This window comes from Xiphophorus hellerii, chromosome 2, assembly GCF_003331165.1.
Source record: "Xiphophorus hellerii strain 12219 chromosome 2, Xiphophorus_hellerii-4.1, whole genome shotgun sequence".
Classification (NCBI taxonomy): domain Eukaryota; kingdom Metazoa; phylum Chordata; class Actinopteri; order Cyprinodontiformes; family Poeciliidae; genus Xiphophorus; species Xiphophorus hellerii.
In genome coordinates, this window is record NC_045673.1 from 17999174 (window position 1) to 18018422 (window position 19249).

The 19249-nt window shown below is 38.7% G+C and overlaps 1 protein-coding gene across 1 annotated transcript in view; it reads left to right on the forward strand.

Annotated features, from left to right (window-relative positions):
* The window catches only part of LOC116737429 (neural-cadherin-like), a 142592-nt gene extending 124087 nt beyond the window's left edge, over positions 1-18505 (forward strand). The window contains 7 exon segments of the mRNA XM_032590565.1: positions 562-675; positions 677-769; positions 771-828; positions 1682-1868; positions 5219-5469; positions 13371-13525; positions 14953-18505. Coding sequence (XP_032446456.1) covers positions 562-675; positions 677-769; positions 771-828; positions 1682-1868; positions 5219-5469; positions 13371-13525; positions 14953-15519 — 1425 coding nt within the window. The 3' untranslated portion in view covers positions 15520-18505.
* Positions 18506-19249: the final 744 nt, after the last annotated feature.

Consider the following 19249-nt stretch of genomic DNA (forward strand, 5'->3'; position numbering starts at 1 on the left):
AATTGTTGTTTCATGTATACCTTGCCTTCGGGATGACTTTGCCATGCAGTGATGTGTGGAGCAACCTGGCAGAGCATCATTGCAGCAAAATTGCCGAATAAATTCTTACCGCTGGAATTTCCATCCCACTTTTCTGCCAGGTTTTACAGCAGACGGGCTTGTATGGGTGCTTAAATTTCACAATTCTTGCCTTGCTCACCCTTAGCTGCCTTTTCCTCACCTTGGGAGCTGGCCTACTTCTTATAATGTTGTTATGCTCAAGAGCTTTTTTTGCACATCAACACAGCACAATATGGTAGAAATCTAACTCTGTCAGACTGTCAGTCTGCTTCATGGCACCTCATTTTGCAATTTTACTCCTGAGTCTTGAAATCTACACTAAAAGAAATAGTGTTGTTGCAGCAGCTGACAAAACTGAACAGCTTGTTTTACAGCAGTACAAAAGTACCCTACTGTAGAGTTAGGATGCCTCAAACTTGGAGCAAAATCTTGATTATCAAAATGTGTCCAATCTTTCACTTGGAATATAAGAATTTTACAAAGGTACCACTGTGTTTTCAGGTGACTCAAGGCCTGCTGGCTGTTTTCTACAACCTGGGAGACGGAGATTACAATATCTCACTGCCGTATCACCGCCTGGATGATGGGGAATGGCATGAGGTGGAGTTGGATCGGTTTCGGCAGAGAGTTCACCCTGAGGCTGGATAGGGGTGGGGGTCGACTTGAAATCACCGCCTCACCCGGCCAAAGTCAGGAGATCATTATTGACTCCCTCTGTGATGATGCTTGGGAACTCTTTCCCATCTGGACACAACCGCAGCTTCTTTGGTAGGTTTCTGCTTGGAAACTAAAGCCATTGCTAACAACAAATAATTTCTGTAAAGACGTGTCCTGCATTTTTACCTTCAAATCTTGTTTTCTGCTGAATTCTGCTCATGCACAGTAAGTCAGAACAATATATACAGTTGACAGGTGTATGCTGTTTCAAATTTTCTGAAATGATTTCAATGAGGCACAGAGAATTTAATGAAGTATCTCAAGGACCACTGACTGAAAGAGGTTTACAAAAGCTCTGTGTTGCCTCACTTGTCACTATGTAGAAAACCATGTCTTCGAAGATTTGCAAATGGCAGATACTTTTGGAATTCACTGTAAATCGGGGGTGATTACAGTTTTGGCCAGGTGAAGAAAATGAAAGAGAAATTCCTTAATGACTTGTAGTATTAACTTGTAATCTGTTTTTTCAAAGGAATGCGTCTCACAGCTGACTTTGAGTGGATTTGATACTTAGACTTACCTCTTCCTGGACTCTAGGTGTTACACAATAAAATGTGTTTTGATGCCATAGTTCAAAACAAATAAACAGAGTATGTCAGTGGCACTGATATGCATTTACATGATGCGGAAGACTGTGCTTTTAACAGAGCAAGTAAACTAACTGGTAGAAAGAAAGAACACCAGAAAAAAAATTTGTGCTGAGAGCATAGCCTGAGGCTGTTTGTATGTTTGGCAGTGTGAGAGCATTGGTCGGCAGGTATGTCAGCAAGTCTGCGAGTGTTAATGCTTGTGTGCCTGCATATTCCAGTTTACACTCTTGTTGCTGTGTAAATGTGTGCCTGTAAAAGATTTTTGCCCTGAGGACTAGTGTCTCCCTTCTCTTATTTCCCTCTGTCTTCGCCAGGCTGTTTGCGTGATGTGAGGTTTAATGGTCGCTCCGTTCCCCTGGAACAGGACCAGCATTCAGAAGGACTTCAGGTGTTGGTCGCTTCACAGGGCGTCTCTGTCGGCTGCTTCTCAGATGCCTGCAGAAAGCACCACTGCTCCCCTCCCTTGGTCTGCTTGGACCTCTGGAGACAGCATGATTGCAGGTGCTGTAAATATAGAGAATAAACAACCAAACGTTTTAAAGCGGTCTTAAAGTGTGCAGTCACGCTCGGCACATATTTGCATGCAGATCTCTAAAAACAAAGGATGCATCAGATTATCATACTTATGATGCAGTTAGAAATGTCAGCAGTCAATTTGTACTTTGGCAAAGTTAAAAAGCTATGTCTGCCTTTCTGTCTGTCTGTCTGTCCAACTATCTGACCTATTCTACATTTTTATCTTTTGTGTCTATCCAATCTAAATAATGGGGATCAGCTAAAAGGTGGCACTCATTAATACTCAAAGGAAATGCAAAAGGTCATTTCCACATTCAGAGTAACTTCAAATGACTTGCAAATAATACTGAAATTTTGCTTAATGTGATCTTCAGCAATGCCATGAATCAGCAAGTAAAATGTCAGAATGTCCCTTGGAAGGAATACGTTGAAAACTTAATACACAAATCTGACCATCCAAATGAGAAATTACTTATTTTGATCTGCTTAGGATCTCTGTGAAGAACATCGTTTAAAATATGTTTTTAATAGTTGAGCAAAGCCATAAATCGGCAACATTGATAATTAATTTGAATTGATTATTAATAAATGGATAAATAATTTGAGTTCAGTTCCTGATATATTTAACTAACAAAACTAGCAATAAAAAAAAATCCCCTCCACTTAAACAGAATCCAGTTGATTCCAAAATGATTGATCCATTTTCAAAACCAAAGCAGTTTTGTTATATGTATGCATTTTATCATATGATTCTACAAAATGAAATTATATGTCCTGAGAGCAAAGTGCAAAAAGCAAAATGTTGTTTGAGAAAATATAGTAAAGTATGTAGTAATATTGGTAAATAAATCAGCACAAGGACTTAACACTAAAAAATATGTAACAAAAAAAATGTGTTTTCTGTGAGCTCATAATGAGTCCATGACACTACAAGCAACCTGTGACCAGATTTCAAAAGAGGAGGTATCAATCTCTATATAACAGCGATATAAACAAGAGCACAACCACATAGGGCTATAAAAGTTACGACTAAAATTTTAAAATGTATTCTAAAATGCAAGGGCAGCCAGTGCAAAGACACTAAAATGGCTGTAATTTATTGCTTCTTTTTAGTGTTTGCCTTGTAGCTGCATCCTGGAAGAAGTGGAGACATAAAAGTGTGAATAATCATTTTAGGGCTCATTTTTTTACAAAATACTTTAAAGCTCAGAGATGTTCTACAGTTGGTAAAACCCTTCTTTTAATTAATTAATTGTCTTAAATAATGCTGCAAGGGCATAGCAGAGTGAAAAGCATTCCTCCTGGCTAGGCATTTAATCAAGGATGAAAACTTATCTTATTCAGCAATAGACTGAATGTTGCCATCATAACGATGGTAAGAAATTTCCAGGAATAAGTCTTAGGAGGTAGAATGTATAAGATAAAATGATGATGATAGGACAAAAGTAATAGGTTCCAGCACTGAACCCTGTGGGTCACCCATTTTCAGGGTTTTACATTCAGAAATGATCTTGTTGGTAAAAACATTGCCATTTCTGTCGGTAAGGTCCATAAAGTGGATACAAAGCCTATAAATCCCAGGTTAAAGCGACATTTTTTTTTTGTGTTGTAAAAAATTATACAAAATCTTTTCAGAGAATTTCCTACCTAAATCTAACACATGTTTTGTATCTTTCATTAAACAAATCTGAGACTCATGGATTTTCTTTGGGGTTCAGGTCAGAGGAGCTTGCTGGCTAATAATGAACTGGAGCACCACAGGTCACTGAACCAGCTTTGGTGCCTTTGGCAGCATGAGTAGGCGCCAAGTCCTGCTGGAAAATAAAACCATCATTTCCAAATAGGCTCTTCAGTAAAGGGAAACATGAACTGCTCTAAAATTTTCTGCTACTGTGGACTTTGGTGCCTCTTGATGCACCAAGTGTAGCCACAGTCTCCTTGTGTTGCTCCCCCAAATTCTGGAGTGGATTTCACTTGACAATCCTCTCAAGGCTATGATTCTGCCTGTTGGTGGTGCACTTTTTCTAACCATACTTTTCTTCAACTCAATTTCTGATAATATGCTTGCTCTGTGAACAACCAGCTTCTTAAGCAATGACCTTTTGTGGCTTACCCTAGTCAGGGTGTTGATGACCAGTCTTCTGGATATCTGTCAAGGCAGGTGTTTTGAGTTCATTGGCTGATTAGGATGTGACACCATCATTTTCATTTACTACCGTTTCCCCAGTATCCTAATTTTCTGAGGCACTGAATTTGTGATTTTTATTTTCTGTAGTCATTAAAATTGGAATATATCAACACATGTGTGATGACTTTACATAATATATAAGTGATAAGTATCACTTTCCGAGGTGACTGGCAAGAAATATTGCGCTTTTTTGTAATTTTCTATTCTTTTTTAGATACACTTGAATCTACTGAAGAAATAGGCTATCCTACGTCAAGATACATCCAATTTTGGCAATATTTCTGGAACATGTTTTGTTTGTGATTTAAGCTGCATTTCTCAGTAAAAGAAGTCATAATTTTACAACTGAATATAACTGACTGACTAAACAGTTTGTTTCTAAGGTGGTCCAAAGTCAACAATTCTTAATTTCATAGCAGAAAATTAGAAGTCATAGAGCTGTTATTTATGCAAGACATTTTATTGAAAGTCATTTTAATGAATAATAGATGACAAAACATACATAAATTAATGCAGAGAAAGAAGGTTTTGCATCCTTAGTATGATAATTTTGTGTGAATTTTTTATCGTTTCTTGATTCGCTATTGTCCAACAGATGGCAACGAGGCCGAGTGGACCAGTAGCATGCCGAGTGTCAAATATTGAGTCAACTTTAAAGAAAAGCATATACCAGCAGCGACTGTAAGAGTTTTGGCTGGCCCTTTATACTCTGCAGGATCACTAAGTCTCTTTGCTGTGATTTCAACACTCCAAACCAGTGGGGACTTTGGCATCCATATTCTGTGATTGCAGCACAGCCTCGGGATACAAAGCACTCAGAGAAGCAGGGGGCAGGGATGAGTGATATTCAGGGGATAGTTTGTACAAATATACTGGGGGACTACTGCTGCAAAGCCAATCTTAGTGTCTCGGTTTCTTGTTCCCTTTTTTTTTTTCCATTTCCAGTCAACATTCTGTAACCTTCAAAGAACATATCTTTGAATCTGGTATAAGAGGTGCAACTCCTGAGGGATTTATTTTTACACCATCACCTTAGATGCCATAACTCCTGAAAAGTACAATGATTTTTTTTTATTATTATTATTATTTGACAGCTTCCCAAGTGTCTCATGTGTCTGCTTTACAGTTCTTCATCTTCTCTGCACAGGTGCCCTCCGGGACACATGACCAGAGAGACCTCCTCGGGCAGAGTGTGCATCTACACGCTCTGCGCCAGCCGGCCGTGTCGACACGGAACATGCGTGGCCCACTCGCCGTCCCGCTACTCATGCCACTGCAGCGAGGGCTACCGAGGGCGGCACTGTGAGGTGGCGCTCGCCGTGTTCCACAGCGAGGACAGCAGCAGCCTCAGCCTCAGCTCCATGTTTGCCATCAGCATCTGTGTCATGGCCTTTCTAGGTAGCTATATCGACTATGTCCTCTTCTACATATGGTAACCAAACATTGTCATCGTCTGTCTTGATTTCTTTTTTACCATCTTTCTTCTTGTATTGTTGTTTTCATTGTCGCTGTACCATCATGTAATATTTGCTTGATCTGTATATCAGCTGTTTAAGTTTTATTTTATTTTTTTCTCACTTCTGTTGTTTCTGTACACAGCCGCATATTTTGTTGCTTTATTGATCTCTTGAGTTATGCTGGGATTTGTTTCTCTATGTGTTTCCTGTTGGTGAAAACAGGAAACACAGGAAGGCAAGCGTGGAGATAAGAGAAACACTGCTTGTCCTCATTTGTGATTCATAGGAAAACTAAGAAAAACTCTGTTGAGATTTTGAGATTCTTTCTCTTTTCTATTTTTCATGTCTGTTTACTCCTGTCTCTTACCGTCTAAACTTTAGAAGTCAGTTTCACTCTCTGCCTTACTTTCTAATTGGCCAACTTATCGTTTACCTCATCAAACAGTTATCGCCCGATTGAGCACTTTAGTTTTTTTGCAGCTCATAGAGCACAAAGCGGAGTGGGGACATCTTTGATTGTCCTCTTTATCACTCTAGAGTGTTTTAGGTGAACTTCAAGCTAATGTTCACTTATTTTTTTTTTTAAAAATAAGAGAACAAAGCTAAGCATAGATTCTTAGCTGCATCGGAGCTTTGTACCTGCACACGTGATCCGACTGCAGGTATTTATTAATATGTTTATTGATTTAAAGCAGTTTATTTTGATTTTATGTGAGAGACCAACATAAAGTAGTGCATTATTGGGAAAAGGAACAAAAAGATACAAGGTGTTAAAACATTTTTTCAAACTAAAATCTGAAAAGACTTAATCTGATACAAACCTCATCAAAACAGGTTCATTTATTGAATATGGCAGTATCATAATGGCCTTATCAAAGCTCAGAATCCACATCAACATTGGTTCCAAACCATGTAAATTAAGTCTTGTCTCCATACAGCCTGAGTGAAATTAAGCTATTTTGCAAAGAATAGATATAAATTTCAGTTGCTAGATGTGCAAAACTAGGGGAAACATCACCCAAAAGACCCACAGTTGTAATTATGAATTAAAAAAACAGAATACATGCGTTGAAAAATGGAATACATAGAACTGTGTTGAAATTTGACAAAATATGAAAAATGAGACCCAGTTATTTTGCTCGTCTGTCCATCTGTCTGAATAGAAAGATATCATGTAGAAGCTCAAAGCTGCTTCGACAGAAAATAAAGTTATGGAATATATAAGCTGTGGGAGATAGTGTGCCCTTACCAAAAAGTTTCTCTTTGAAGGCTCATCAGATGATCTAAGGCTGCACTCTGACACATGTGAGGTCATGAGTTCAGATCTCTAAATGGGAGAGCGGATTCTGAATGCTTTGTAGTTTAAGAGCAGAATCTTGAAATCAATAATTATAAGATGAGGGTTATGTGCTCTCTCCTTTGTGCCTGCTGAGAAGTGAGCAGTTGAAGTTTAGAGTTTTATCGCTGATGCTAATGTTAATGAAGGTTGGGAGGAGCTTTGCAAGTACAGTAAATATGAAAAAAAATACTTGGATTTTGATGAGCAAACTAGGCTCAAAGCAAGACTTTGTCAATGTGCCCTTGGAGAAACTTTGTTAGACTGGCACGGCACTCCTAGGAAGGTATACAGCTGTTCCATATTATCTTAATTAGTGGATAATTGCTGTCGCTGTGGTTTGCTGAAGTTCCTGATCCCTAGAAATGGCTTTGTCATCCTTTATACATGGATAGATGCCAGTGAATCCATTTCTCACCCTCTGTTGAAATTTGCCTAAATTTTTGCATGATGTGCCACTTTTTATGTGACACTTTATACTCTTGAGGGTCACATGACTAAAACCTTCAATATAACAATTGTGTGCTTAAATATCATTTGATCAGATAAATCAGTTTTTATTTGTGTGCTGCCAAATATATCAATGTAAAAAGATGTTCAGTGTTATTTAACTTTAAGAAATGCTTATCAATTTCAGAGACAGCCATTTGGTCATATTTTAACAGTTTATTGGGTAGTTTCATCAATATTTCCTGCCACAATCAGCCCTTTGAGATACATGATCTTAATATGGCCCAAAATGAAAATGGGTTTGATAAATCCTGTTTCATTGATTTCTTAATTCTAAAGGTCAGAGGTCAGGTAGTAATCAGGTGGATACGGTGGCCCTGAGGTGCAAACCACTTCAGCAAATTGAAAGCACAATTACAAATTACAAAAGCACTACAACATTAACAAAACGGAAGAGGTATGTCCCAGTGGGAGATCTAAGAAATCGCTGATTGGACTACAGCTCGTTTTAATTTTGAACCGGAAGTTACTCTGGGGTGCTTCGTTTTAATGAGAAGCAAAGCAAGCGGGAATACGGTCACGTCGCCATGTATTGCTCAAACTGTGCAAGAGCTGGTTGAGCCGTCACCAGACTTTTGTAGCAGTTGTGGCAAGAGGCTTTGGATCACCGATAACATTCATGTTTTTAAAAAACACGATAAAGCCAGAATAACTTCCGGTTCAAAAGTAAAAACGAGCTGTAGTCCAATCAGCGATTTCTTAGGTCTCCCACTGGGACATACCTCTTCCGTTTCGTTAATGTTGTAGTTCTTTTGTAATTTGTAATTGTGCTTTCAATTTGCTGAAGTGGTTTGCACCTCAGGGCCACCGTAGGTTGGTGACTAATACAATCGAACCAAAAAGTTATTTCATTATTTAACCCTCCCGGGGTCTCAACGTGATGCTAAGGAGCGCAGCAAAAGTCATGATCGGAGAGCAGAGAAGCCGGGGGGTTGTCCCAGTCAGACCGTCAGCTTCTGAAACCACACACACGCACACAGAAAAATAGTCTCATAAAAGCACAGACAGGGTCAGTGTGACCCCGCCAGACTGCGCACAGAGTAAAAAACTTATGAGGTCCACATAAGGTCTCGTAAGAAGCTCAAAGGGAAGGCAGTGATGTTTTCTTATATTTTCCTTCAATATCTTTTAATTCTCATTGTACAGGCATGCAAAAATGTTTCTTTGCACAGCTTAAAAAGAGCACTCATAACAGAGGTTGTCTTTGTCATCTCTTTCAAAGATAATCACTGCCTTATCTTTGCAGTGATTATTCATGTAGTCCATAAAATTTAAAAAATAGGCAGGAGAATAGCCAGTGATATTTATAGGTCTAAGAGTTTAGGAGCAAATTAACAACATATCAAGCTCTAGTGAACTAAGGAACATCAGTTAAATTGTTTAACAGGCAACACAAAGGGCATCAGATAACTGATTATTCAAATGATATTTCAGCTCTTAACTTGAACTGATGACACTTGCCCTCCTTGTGTAAACAGATGAATAAAACTGCATGGTTGATGGTTTCATAAGCTGTGTTAAGACCTAATAGGATCAGGATTCAATATCTTCCCACATCTGCTGCCAGAGGGTTTTTTTTCTTTTAAATAAGTATGCAAAAATATTTCTACTCCAATTGTTAAAAAAAAAAAGATGGAAAGTCCTATTCTGTAAAGGTCGAGGAAACGGATAAACTAATTGTGTTGGGATCACATAAGGAATTTTGTGCTTTTTTTTGGTGCTTACGAAAATAGAAAGACAAATAGCCTACATGTTGTTGGACTGGCTTCCCTCTGAAAGGCTGTGTTGCTGTTTATGAGTCTTTGTGTCATATGAAACGCCTCGGCAATTCAATATACTGTCCCTGCCTATAGCCGACTCGACGTTCCCTCAAGGGCCATGTGGCCGGTATTAGGTGATCAGTTATTCTGACACTTTCCAATGAAACATAAAGTTGTCTGCAATATTTGATAATTAATTCAAAGCTGATGAGGTGTGGCCTTGGCCTCATTCATGGAAATTCATGAGCTACTTGCAATGCCAGCCTAAAAAGAAAAACACTGAAGCAGTTTGTCCGTGGTTGTAGATGAGGCATTTATATTCACCGTGCAAAATTTTCACCTCAGCAGGAGTCGTAGGCTGCTCCGTAATGTAATTTGGATCAGGACTGACACTCGTTGGTGAGTGTAATTACATTTTCACAGGTTAGAAAAAATAATAAAACAACTCAAATCTTTTCCCTCAACTGGAAGCAAGTAGAATATTTAGTTGTGTTCGAAAATAAAATTAGTCCTGTCCTTTAATTTAGAAAACAGCTGCTTTTACAGCACAAACAACAGTTGTTTAATGATGATCCTCAGGCTCATCACCACAAGAACCACTTCTATAAATGCACTGCAGTGGGCTTAGCTAAGGCTGCTGGCTGGATGCTAGATTAAAGGGGACTCTTACTCCACCTCAACGTGCATTAAAAGTTAAAATGATCATCCATTATTAAGTTTTACATGCAGCATCCCAGGCCAGGCAGTGTGTGAGATTGGTGGAGGTTATTGACCGAACAAAATCGTCTGACCAATGCTCATTAGTCAAACATCAACTCTGACACTGTGTATTTTGATGAATAGAGGAATTAGCTGTCCAGATTGGCTCGGTTCCAAAGCCATTGCGTAAAGTGCCGCCTATTTTTTCCCCCCTCATCCCTGAAAAACGTATAAATAAATTATTTCCCAACTCTTCCTCATTTGTCACCTGTCTCATTTCCATCTTCATCAGTTTTTATTTCTTCCCATTTTACCTCTTTTCCCACTTGATGTTCAATCTGTTTCACAGCTCATTTTTTCCCCTCATTGCTCTCAGACTGGAGGCGCAGCGAAATAGTTAAATTCAGGGATCGTGCTTGGTTACAGTTTTCTCCACACTCATTCATAATGCACAGTCCAGTCCAGTCTAACATCATAATGCCCTGTTCATAGTAGTGGTTAGAGGGCAGAGGAGCAGCAGTGTTATAGATTGACGAATGACTGCGATGTTTGTGCTCTACCCTGTGGGATATTGATCTCACTGGAGTGTGCTGCACATTCACTCGCACTCTACTCTGTGTTGCAGTTGCCACAGGTATAGAGCAACCAGTGTCTGTTTACCTATATCTAATTTTGGATGCTTGCAATGGAGGGGGCCGTAGTTTAGCCTCAATCTCGCGTCCATCTTACTCCTCCACTGTAGTTATTTGTTTAACGGCAGCTCAGGTGATGCTAGAGGGAAGGGGCCCCGCAGGCTGCACCTAGAAGGCCAGGTAATCCTGGAGGTAAGGATAAGAGCTGCCGTCGGGCTGGCACCTTATCAAGATTCTGGTGTTTTCTTCAAGGCTGCTCAGGCGTTAACAGTCAAGGAGCCAGGTCAGCTGATCAATACTGCTCTCTCCTCCACCTCATACAGAGGACGGTCAGTTGGGGATTTAATAGGAATCCTTCAAATCTTTTTCTGTCTGAAATGAGAGGAGCATAAAAAATAAAAGTGTGTAGCATTTTCACTCCACCGACTACAACCTATCCAGTTCAGTTCACCTCATCTATATAGCAGCAATTCACAATAATTCTCACCTGAAGGCACGTTGACACTAACAGATTCATCTTATACACAGAAATATAACTCATATCAGTCCAATTGGAAGGACAGAAATAGATTCAAAGACATGCATTCTCATTTGATCCAAGTTACAGTACATAGCTGTCATAAAGTACAGTGAAATTCAGTTTAGAATGATGTTGGTTGTCAAAAAGTTTTCATAGTAAGGATGTTTGACTGCATCAAATCATTGAATTTGCAGCAACCAAGGTGTGCAATATACAATGACAACTGGGGAGTGAGTGATTCGTATAAAATGAGCAAATAATGGAAAATTAACTCTTTAACAAAAGCAGAGCAAATAAATTCAGTCTGCTCACAATAATGCTCAGATGAATTAATTTTATTCAGAAAATATATATATAACAAGGGGTCTGACCTGGAGTAAATGCACATCTATTGAAAATAAATATTAACATATTCTTAGTCTGGTCAGTGTTCAACTTGATCCCCTGAAGAGGAAATAGGCAACTCTTCAACAGCCTGGTAAAATAAAGACACTGAAATTAGTATTTGATTAAAAACCTTTCAAGGGGTGGTATTATGTATTTTCCAGGCACATAGTAAAATCAAGTAATCATGTTACCTTCAATTGTAATAAAAATTCTGTATATATCAAACATGACTTAGACAAAATTTGACTCCTTGAAATTGGTCCTGTGTCTCTTTAAGAAGCTCCTACTCTTTCCTCCAGCACATCATCACAACAGTGCTCCTACCTTATCCTGTTTACCACCGTTCTCAGGAGTATTGAACTGAGAAATGGTTCGTATGATGAGCTCAGCAGATGCACACTTCCACCAGGTGTTTGGTTGGGGGAGTTGTGAGGGAGGGTTGTCCTGTGAGGTGGAAGCTTGGCAGGAGACTGCAGCTCCAAGGTGGAGCTTTGTGGAAATAATCCAGAAGAGTGGCAAAGTTAAAGACAAGAAAGACTTAATGAATTGTATCATCCATAGAGAGAGAGAACAGAAATTTATTCACACCAATACCTCAGGTGATGGCTTCCTCCAGAAAGGTGACACAGCTGGATGGAAAGCTGTGTCAGGTGTTGCCTCTGTAGAAATAAAATAGAAGATAGAAAAAGCAAAGGTAATATCAGCAATTAATTGAAAGTAAGGCATAAATGGAGAGTAGCAGGAGAAAGTAGCACAGTGAAGAAAAGTGTTCAGTATGTCCTGTATGCCTATTGCAGCTACAGAGATCGTTTAGGTTAACATAAGTCACTCAATGTTTCATCAATAAAAGGTTTTGTTCCAGTTTTAAAAGTAGACAGCTCCTCTTCCTCACTGAGAAAAAGCAGTGATTTTCAGTTAAAAAAAAGGATTCCTTCACCTCTCTTTTTGTGCAGATTACCTCTGTAGGAGTTGTGTTTTTCTGCTGTTGTGACCAAAAAAAGAGTCATTGCTTATATTTATTCTCCCTCAAAGCAATTACTTTAAAAATCCTGGACTAATGTCATTATCTCACATTTCTCTCAAGATTTTCAATTACACCAGTACTTAGCTCACTCCATATAAGACACTCCAGGTGAGATGGATCCCATTTTGTGAGCGAGATAAAAGCTAAGGCCAGAGGAGGCCAGAGAGGTACTGGAAAAACAGAAACAGGGAGAGACTTAATGAGTGAGAACAAGGGGAGTATGCAGGGAAGGACATTCCAACATGCAGCAACAACAACTTTAAAACAGAGAGCAAGAACAGAGAAAAGATTCAAAGTAGTGAAAACAGATAGCGAGAAGAAGAAAAAAAATGAACATGAAGGATGGCAAACAGGGTGAAAATATTGGTTGAGATTAATGGGTTTTAAAGGTCAGTCCAGCATGTTGTATAATTCAGCACACAATAGATATGATTGATGTGTGTGCTTCAGGACCTTTTCCTGTTCAGCTTCCGCAGTATTCCTCCCCTCGTTTAGCCGAGCCACTGAGGCTCCGAGTTTAAGCTGGGAGGAGTACAAATTTATTTAATAGGTTTCTAAGGAGCTGCGGTCTTTGATAAGACAGGAAACAGAGAGGCAACATCAAAGAGAATGGGTGGAAAGGTTGGTGCCTCCATTTCCACGTTTGTTCCATTAGTGCCTCTTAACTGTATGCCCAAGGTAGCCAACAGGCCTTTCGGATTGAATCAGTGTTATGGCTTTCGTATTTGTGATGCATTATGTGTTATTTGTTTCAAACAATGTCAGCTGTTTTTAGTGCTTTTGATGAAAAATGTACTTATTGTCATGGAAATGCTAGAGTGGGTGTTTATAACTAGAGTTTTAAAATTTGTATCACAACTTTGCGCTCTCATTCCTTTTTCATCCAAAGGCATGACGTTTTGCTGCTTAGCTTCTCATTTTAATTATGCGTGAGTGCTCCCTGCTGTGCTAACACGCTCTCTGGCACCCCTCAGTGTTGATGCTGGGGCTGTTTCTTTACTCTTGCTGGAGGAGACACAAGGGCCTGAAGGAGGGTGTTTACCATGTGTCTGCACACCACGGCGAGTGGGAGGATATCCGAGAAAATGTGCTCAACTACGACGAGGAAGGTGGTGGCGAACAGGACCAGGTAAATGCATTCCCAGTCTATCTTGTTAACATGGAAACGGTACCTAAAAGTGCTCGGTACTTAACAGTGACTTGCAGACATTATATTGATATTTGAACTTGTATTAAAAAAATTCATATTACAATCACAATCTTCAAAGTGTTTCATTTGACTTCTGCTGTAATATCACAAGTCTTTGGGGTAAATATTTTAGTTTCACCCATTGATTTTTAATTTTTTAGCATGAACTCAATCAGATTGGTTAGAAACTATAAGCTTTAGTTTGAGACTGGTTCTCATTTGGATTCTAGTATTGCATTGTAGCTTTGGTTGAGTGTTCAGTATTGTTGCCCTGGTGGAAAGTGAACTTTCACCCCAGACTCAAGTCTTTTGCTGCCGCTAACCAATTTTCTCCCATATTCGTTAAGGAATCATCCAGAGTTACTATTGAGCTCGTAAATGTTGTCTGATTAATGCTCTCTTTGCCCATCTTGATACCCTTATTTTTTGCAGGCTTGCAGTAGTGCCATATTCTTAGTTTTTATAACTTACCGGTACTTTTAATTTTTCCACAAGCGTTTCTCTTACCTGTCATTGTTCCATATTTTTGGTGTTTGTGATGCTGTTTATAATTGCTCTTGAACAAACAAATTAATACTGAGTTTAAATAACACGCAGTGAGATAGGTATTTATTAAAGTGACTTCCAAATGAGCATTGATGGCACTTCATTTTTTTAGTGTTTCTAGAGTAAAGGGGCAAAATAACATTTCACCTACTTTAGTAAGTGTATTTCAAAAATACACCGAAGACCAAATATCCTTTCATTTCACTTGATTATTATGCTACTCTGTGTTGGTTTATCATGTTATTAACAAGCTTGTCTAATCTTTGTGGTTGTAATGTGACAAAATGTATAAAGATATACTGAAAACTCTTGCAAGGCATTATAAATGTCATCACAGTACATTTTGGGACTAAGTACACAAAAGAGGACACAGTTGAGAAAGTAAACATTAACATTTCATATAAAATGTTCTCTGCTGCAAAATGATAACCAAATATCAGTCCCCTGGAGATCGAGGGATGCAAGTCAATTAGATGAAATTAAGCAAAAAGGCACCAATAGCTGTTAATGCTTCAGTTTTAATAGGCTTGGTAAGAGCAGAACACCATCTCCTCACACAGATAATTAATTACTTGGCTGATCAAAGGAGCTGTTGTTGCCAATTTCCCTTCCTATGCTGAGGATTCCCATCTTACTCTAAGTAACAGGCTCATTTACTCCCAGAGTCATCAGTTGAGCCACACTGGTTAAATTGTTATGCACTATGACAAAATGGCATTGGTCATTATGGCGTGTGCAGCATTGTTCTTATCGGCTAGATATATTAAAAAAAACAACTATATTTTATTGTGTTTTGTCCTTTTCTTTCTTTGCTGTCACAGAATGCCTTTAACATGGTGGAGCTGCAGCGCTCCCTCCAGCCCAGCCCCGCACAATCCCTCCGCTACAGCTATCCACAAAACACCAGCTCCTACCCACAGACTAAGCTTTCTCAAGACAACAACAAGAAGGGGATGTCAAATGGAAATGGCAATGCTGCTATTGCCCTGCGTCTGGCCATCCCCCCCTCAGAGGCAGAAACCTTGTCGTCCCCTCTGACCTTCCGCCGCTCTCAGAGAGCCTTCTCCTTCTCCAGCCAAGATTTGGCTCGCTACCTGTGTGAGGTCATCAGAGACATGGAGCACACAGAGGACCCCGGCACCATGACCACGCCGCGCCGTCCCTCTGGAAAGGAGCACAACCTGTCCTCAGTGCGCTCCCTCAGCTCCCTCAGTGCATCTCAGGGTTCGGAAGTGAAGCTTCACGCCGCCCAGATAACCCGGATGGACACATTTAGAACCCTTCGAGCCGTGATGTGTGACCTAAGAGGAGACTCCAAGACTGCGGACAGTCAGAAGGACAAACTTAAGGAGAGCAGAGGGCAGCTGAAGTGTGAGAAGAATGGGTGAGGCTGCGCTCTGAGAAACAGAACTGGAGGTTACCCAGAACCCCCCCCCCCCCCCCAACATTAATCAGAAATCAATGGCGGAAATCCAAAGGGAGGTCATTATTAAATGTGAAATACTTTAAGACTGGAAAGACTGCGCTGAGTCTGTGTGAATTCTCTTATAAATCTACTGTATTGAAGAAACTTTGAAGATTTATGTTCTTTGATATAAAAGATGTTTACCAATGAATGATCAGATGTGATGTATTGTTTATTTGGAATTGCACTGTACAGTATTTAATTCACAGACAGCACTTTTTGGAGGTGCCCTGTGTCAAAGCAACCCATGTCATAAAGCTCATAGAAGAAATGTTTGCAAGCAGCGGGCCAAATGAGTTTTCTCTGAGAAAACTGGATTCTTTGCGCTGTTAATGACTCATGAAATCATTTATGTGACAAAATGAAAATTGTTTCATTTGTACTATCTATTTCCTTTTAAATAAATGAGTATGTTTGATAATATTTCAAACTCGGTCTTGTTCAAACAGGCGTTCATATTCGTCATGCTCAAATATTCCGCTTTTTTTTCTTTTTTCTTTGTTTTGAAGTTCAAGCAAACCTTCATCTTCAAACATGAATCAGCTAAATGAGATTTACATTGGACGTCTTATCACTTTCATGTTATTAAAATGACACCTTTCATGTGTTTGCAATGTTCATACGATGATAACATTCATAACAAACTCGAGCAGCTGTTCTTGTCATATTAGGCTAACTGCTACCAGCAAGAAGAGCCACTGATAAGAGCAAGGTCAATTTTGGGATTAATTATTCATGTTGAGAGCCTGTAGCCATCTGACCTAAGTGGCTGAGACTCTTCAATATAAACTCAAAACGTCAGGGTCCCAGCAGGCAACCCTACATCATACTTAATTGGGCAACATTACTGGAATTAAGCAAGTGTGACACTGGAGCGAGTCTCTGGAGAAGCACACTGAGCTGCTGCCTGCAGCTGATAGAACTGATGTGTCCTTTCCATATGTCTGCACACCTACATAATGCATCACGCTAAGACATATAAGAGACCAAAAAGAGGATTTTAACACCCTGTAGGTCTTCAAAGAGCCTCGTGTTTTATCCATTTGTATTCATGAGTCTTGGTGTACTACCCACATGAGATAAACCCTCTCGAAGTGAATAAAAGATCCTCACCACCTTAATTCTACAGAACGTCTCCTTGTATGCAGTCAAACTTGATCTGGTCAGATTCCTTAGAGATGAAGCGGTTGCATGAAGCCACACTGCCACCTTTTGGCAATGGCCAGATGCAATTTGTATTTGAAACATTATTTTACATTCAGGGTTTATCGCCACACAAGTGGGAATTCTCTCAGCAGGATCTGAGGATTCTAGCAGGAATCTGTGATTATCTCAGTCATCACGAATTACGATGTAGGTCAAATATTATTACAGTTATTAAAATTCGTCCAAGGACTGAATGCATAAGTGGTTCATTTAAATTTTAAATTACACAACCATAGAGCTTTCTACTTACCTCCAGTGTAAACAGTTACATTACATTGTTTGAATTAGCACTGAAAACAAAAGTAAAAAAATATGTTGATTCTAAAAGTTTAAAGGTTATGTTAAAATATTAAAGTGTTGATGATCCAAGATTCCATGATAATTCAGGATTCAATCCGACTTGGTGTTGTACTATATGTGAGGCCAACAAACTGCATAATCATGCTGTCTTTTCCAGTTCTTTTACCTGGGAGCGACAATGATCCAAGGCAGTTGCTTTGCTTTGATTTTTCTGTTAGGGTGTGTGATTTATCTCTCAGCCACTAGAGGGCAGTGTAAGTTAACATGGAGCAGATGCTGCAGGGTAGACAGGAGCAAACTGATCAAACGCCTAAGTGGAAATTTGAAACGAAATTCATACTAAGAATTACAAAAAGTGGGAATAAACAGTGGTAAAAGCACGTTGATCATCAGGCTGCCAAGATGAGCCCTTATATGTTTGATTTAAATCAATATGTTTAATCAATATTACTAGACAACAGGTTAAGTTAGAGCTAAGAACACAGTTAACCTATGATAAAATGGCTCAGACTGGAAAAGTTAAAGGGATTGTCTGGCACTGTTCTGATTGGTTCAGATCCCACCTGATGAAGAAAAAATACATCAGATGGTATGCATTTTTTTTTTTTTTTTTACAAAATGTGTATTTTGTAAAGCAAAAAACTGCTTATTTTTACTTTACAAAAATAAGTAAATTATTTAGATCCAAAATGATGTACTCAAATGTACATTTTAAGATTTATTCAAAATCATCATACCTCACCAGAATTAAGGGTTTTCTATTGAAACAAGACACAGATAACTGATGCATGATTTTGCTTTCAACATCTTAGATTTTTGTTTGTCTTTGTTAAAAATCACTATCGTTATTCAAACTCATCCAAAAATACTGCTGTCAAAGTCCTGACCAATACCAAGAAAATGGATCAATTTACACCAGTCCTTAAATCAAAATCATATATTTTCTATTGTTATAGAAATAATAAGTAATGAATCCTGTTTTGTTTGCATGTCAGAGACAATATGAACCATCTACGACTCTCAGGTCACAAAAGACATGCAGACGTAAAGCTCCAGGGACCAGATCAAGAGAAGTGGAGTTAGGGTTCATTTTCTATGCTCCTTGGGTCTGGAAACAACTCTGAAGGACATAAAGTGCGCAGCATCTGAAAACATTATTGCTATTGCAGCTTATTTTGTAACATTTCTTACTCTTTCAGCTTATCCACTAATTGAACGTGTTTTCAGTTATTTGTATTTACTTTTTATTTCCTATTTCTTGTGTAATGCTTGAATTCTACTTTACTTCCTATTATGTGTTTTTGTCTTTTAAAGTGAGCTTTAATTTACTTATATTTTCTTTTCAGAACACTTTGATTCGTCCTGTATGAATGGTGCCACAAATAAACATGCTTTACATTGAATAGCTTAGGTCATTTTTTCCACCCCAGCTACATAAGTACGTATGTTCAGTTTTGTGACTTTTAGTTGTGGATTAAAAAAAATAATAATCTAACCCTTTGATCAATGAATGACAATACAGACTTTGAATGTCATTTAACTCTAATGCTGAAACACTAGTCATAGAAGTGGTCTATAAAGGAGTTTAAACTAATGTTAATTAAATGCAAACTATTTGAAACAAGTTGTAATTGTATTGGTCATTAATCAAAGTAACATTAAATTCAAATGTACCATATTTCTTAATAAAATAAATAATTTATAAAGTACAAATATACCCTAATGCTTCTCCTGAGTGTTACTTCCCACATCTATCTGATACATTATATAGGTGGGACTCTAATAAATAATATAACTCAAGACACAGTTCCTTCTCTAAATGTTTCACATGTCAACCATAAACTTTGATGGATTTCAATGGCATTTTATCTGATAGACTAATAAAAACTTCTAATAACTTTCCTTCAACAATGGCTTTCTTCTTGCCATTCTTCTATATGGGCAACTTTTGCAGAATAGACAACTAGTAGGAGTCATATCAGCCCAACTAGTAGGAGTCATATCAGCCCAACTAGTAGGTGTCATATCAGCCCAAGCTGCAGGTCTTTGCCGCTCCTCCTCAGGTATCATGGGCATTATTGCTCTCTTCACCCAGTCCTGTCAGCTTAGGTCAAAAAGAAATATCTTGATAAGTTTTCAGTTTACAA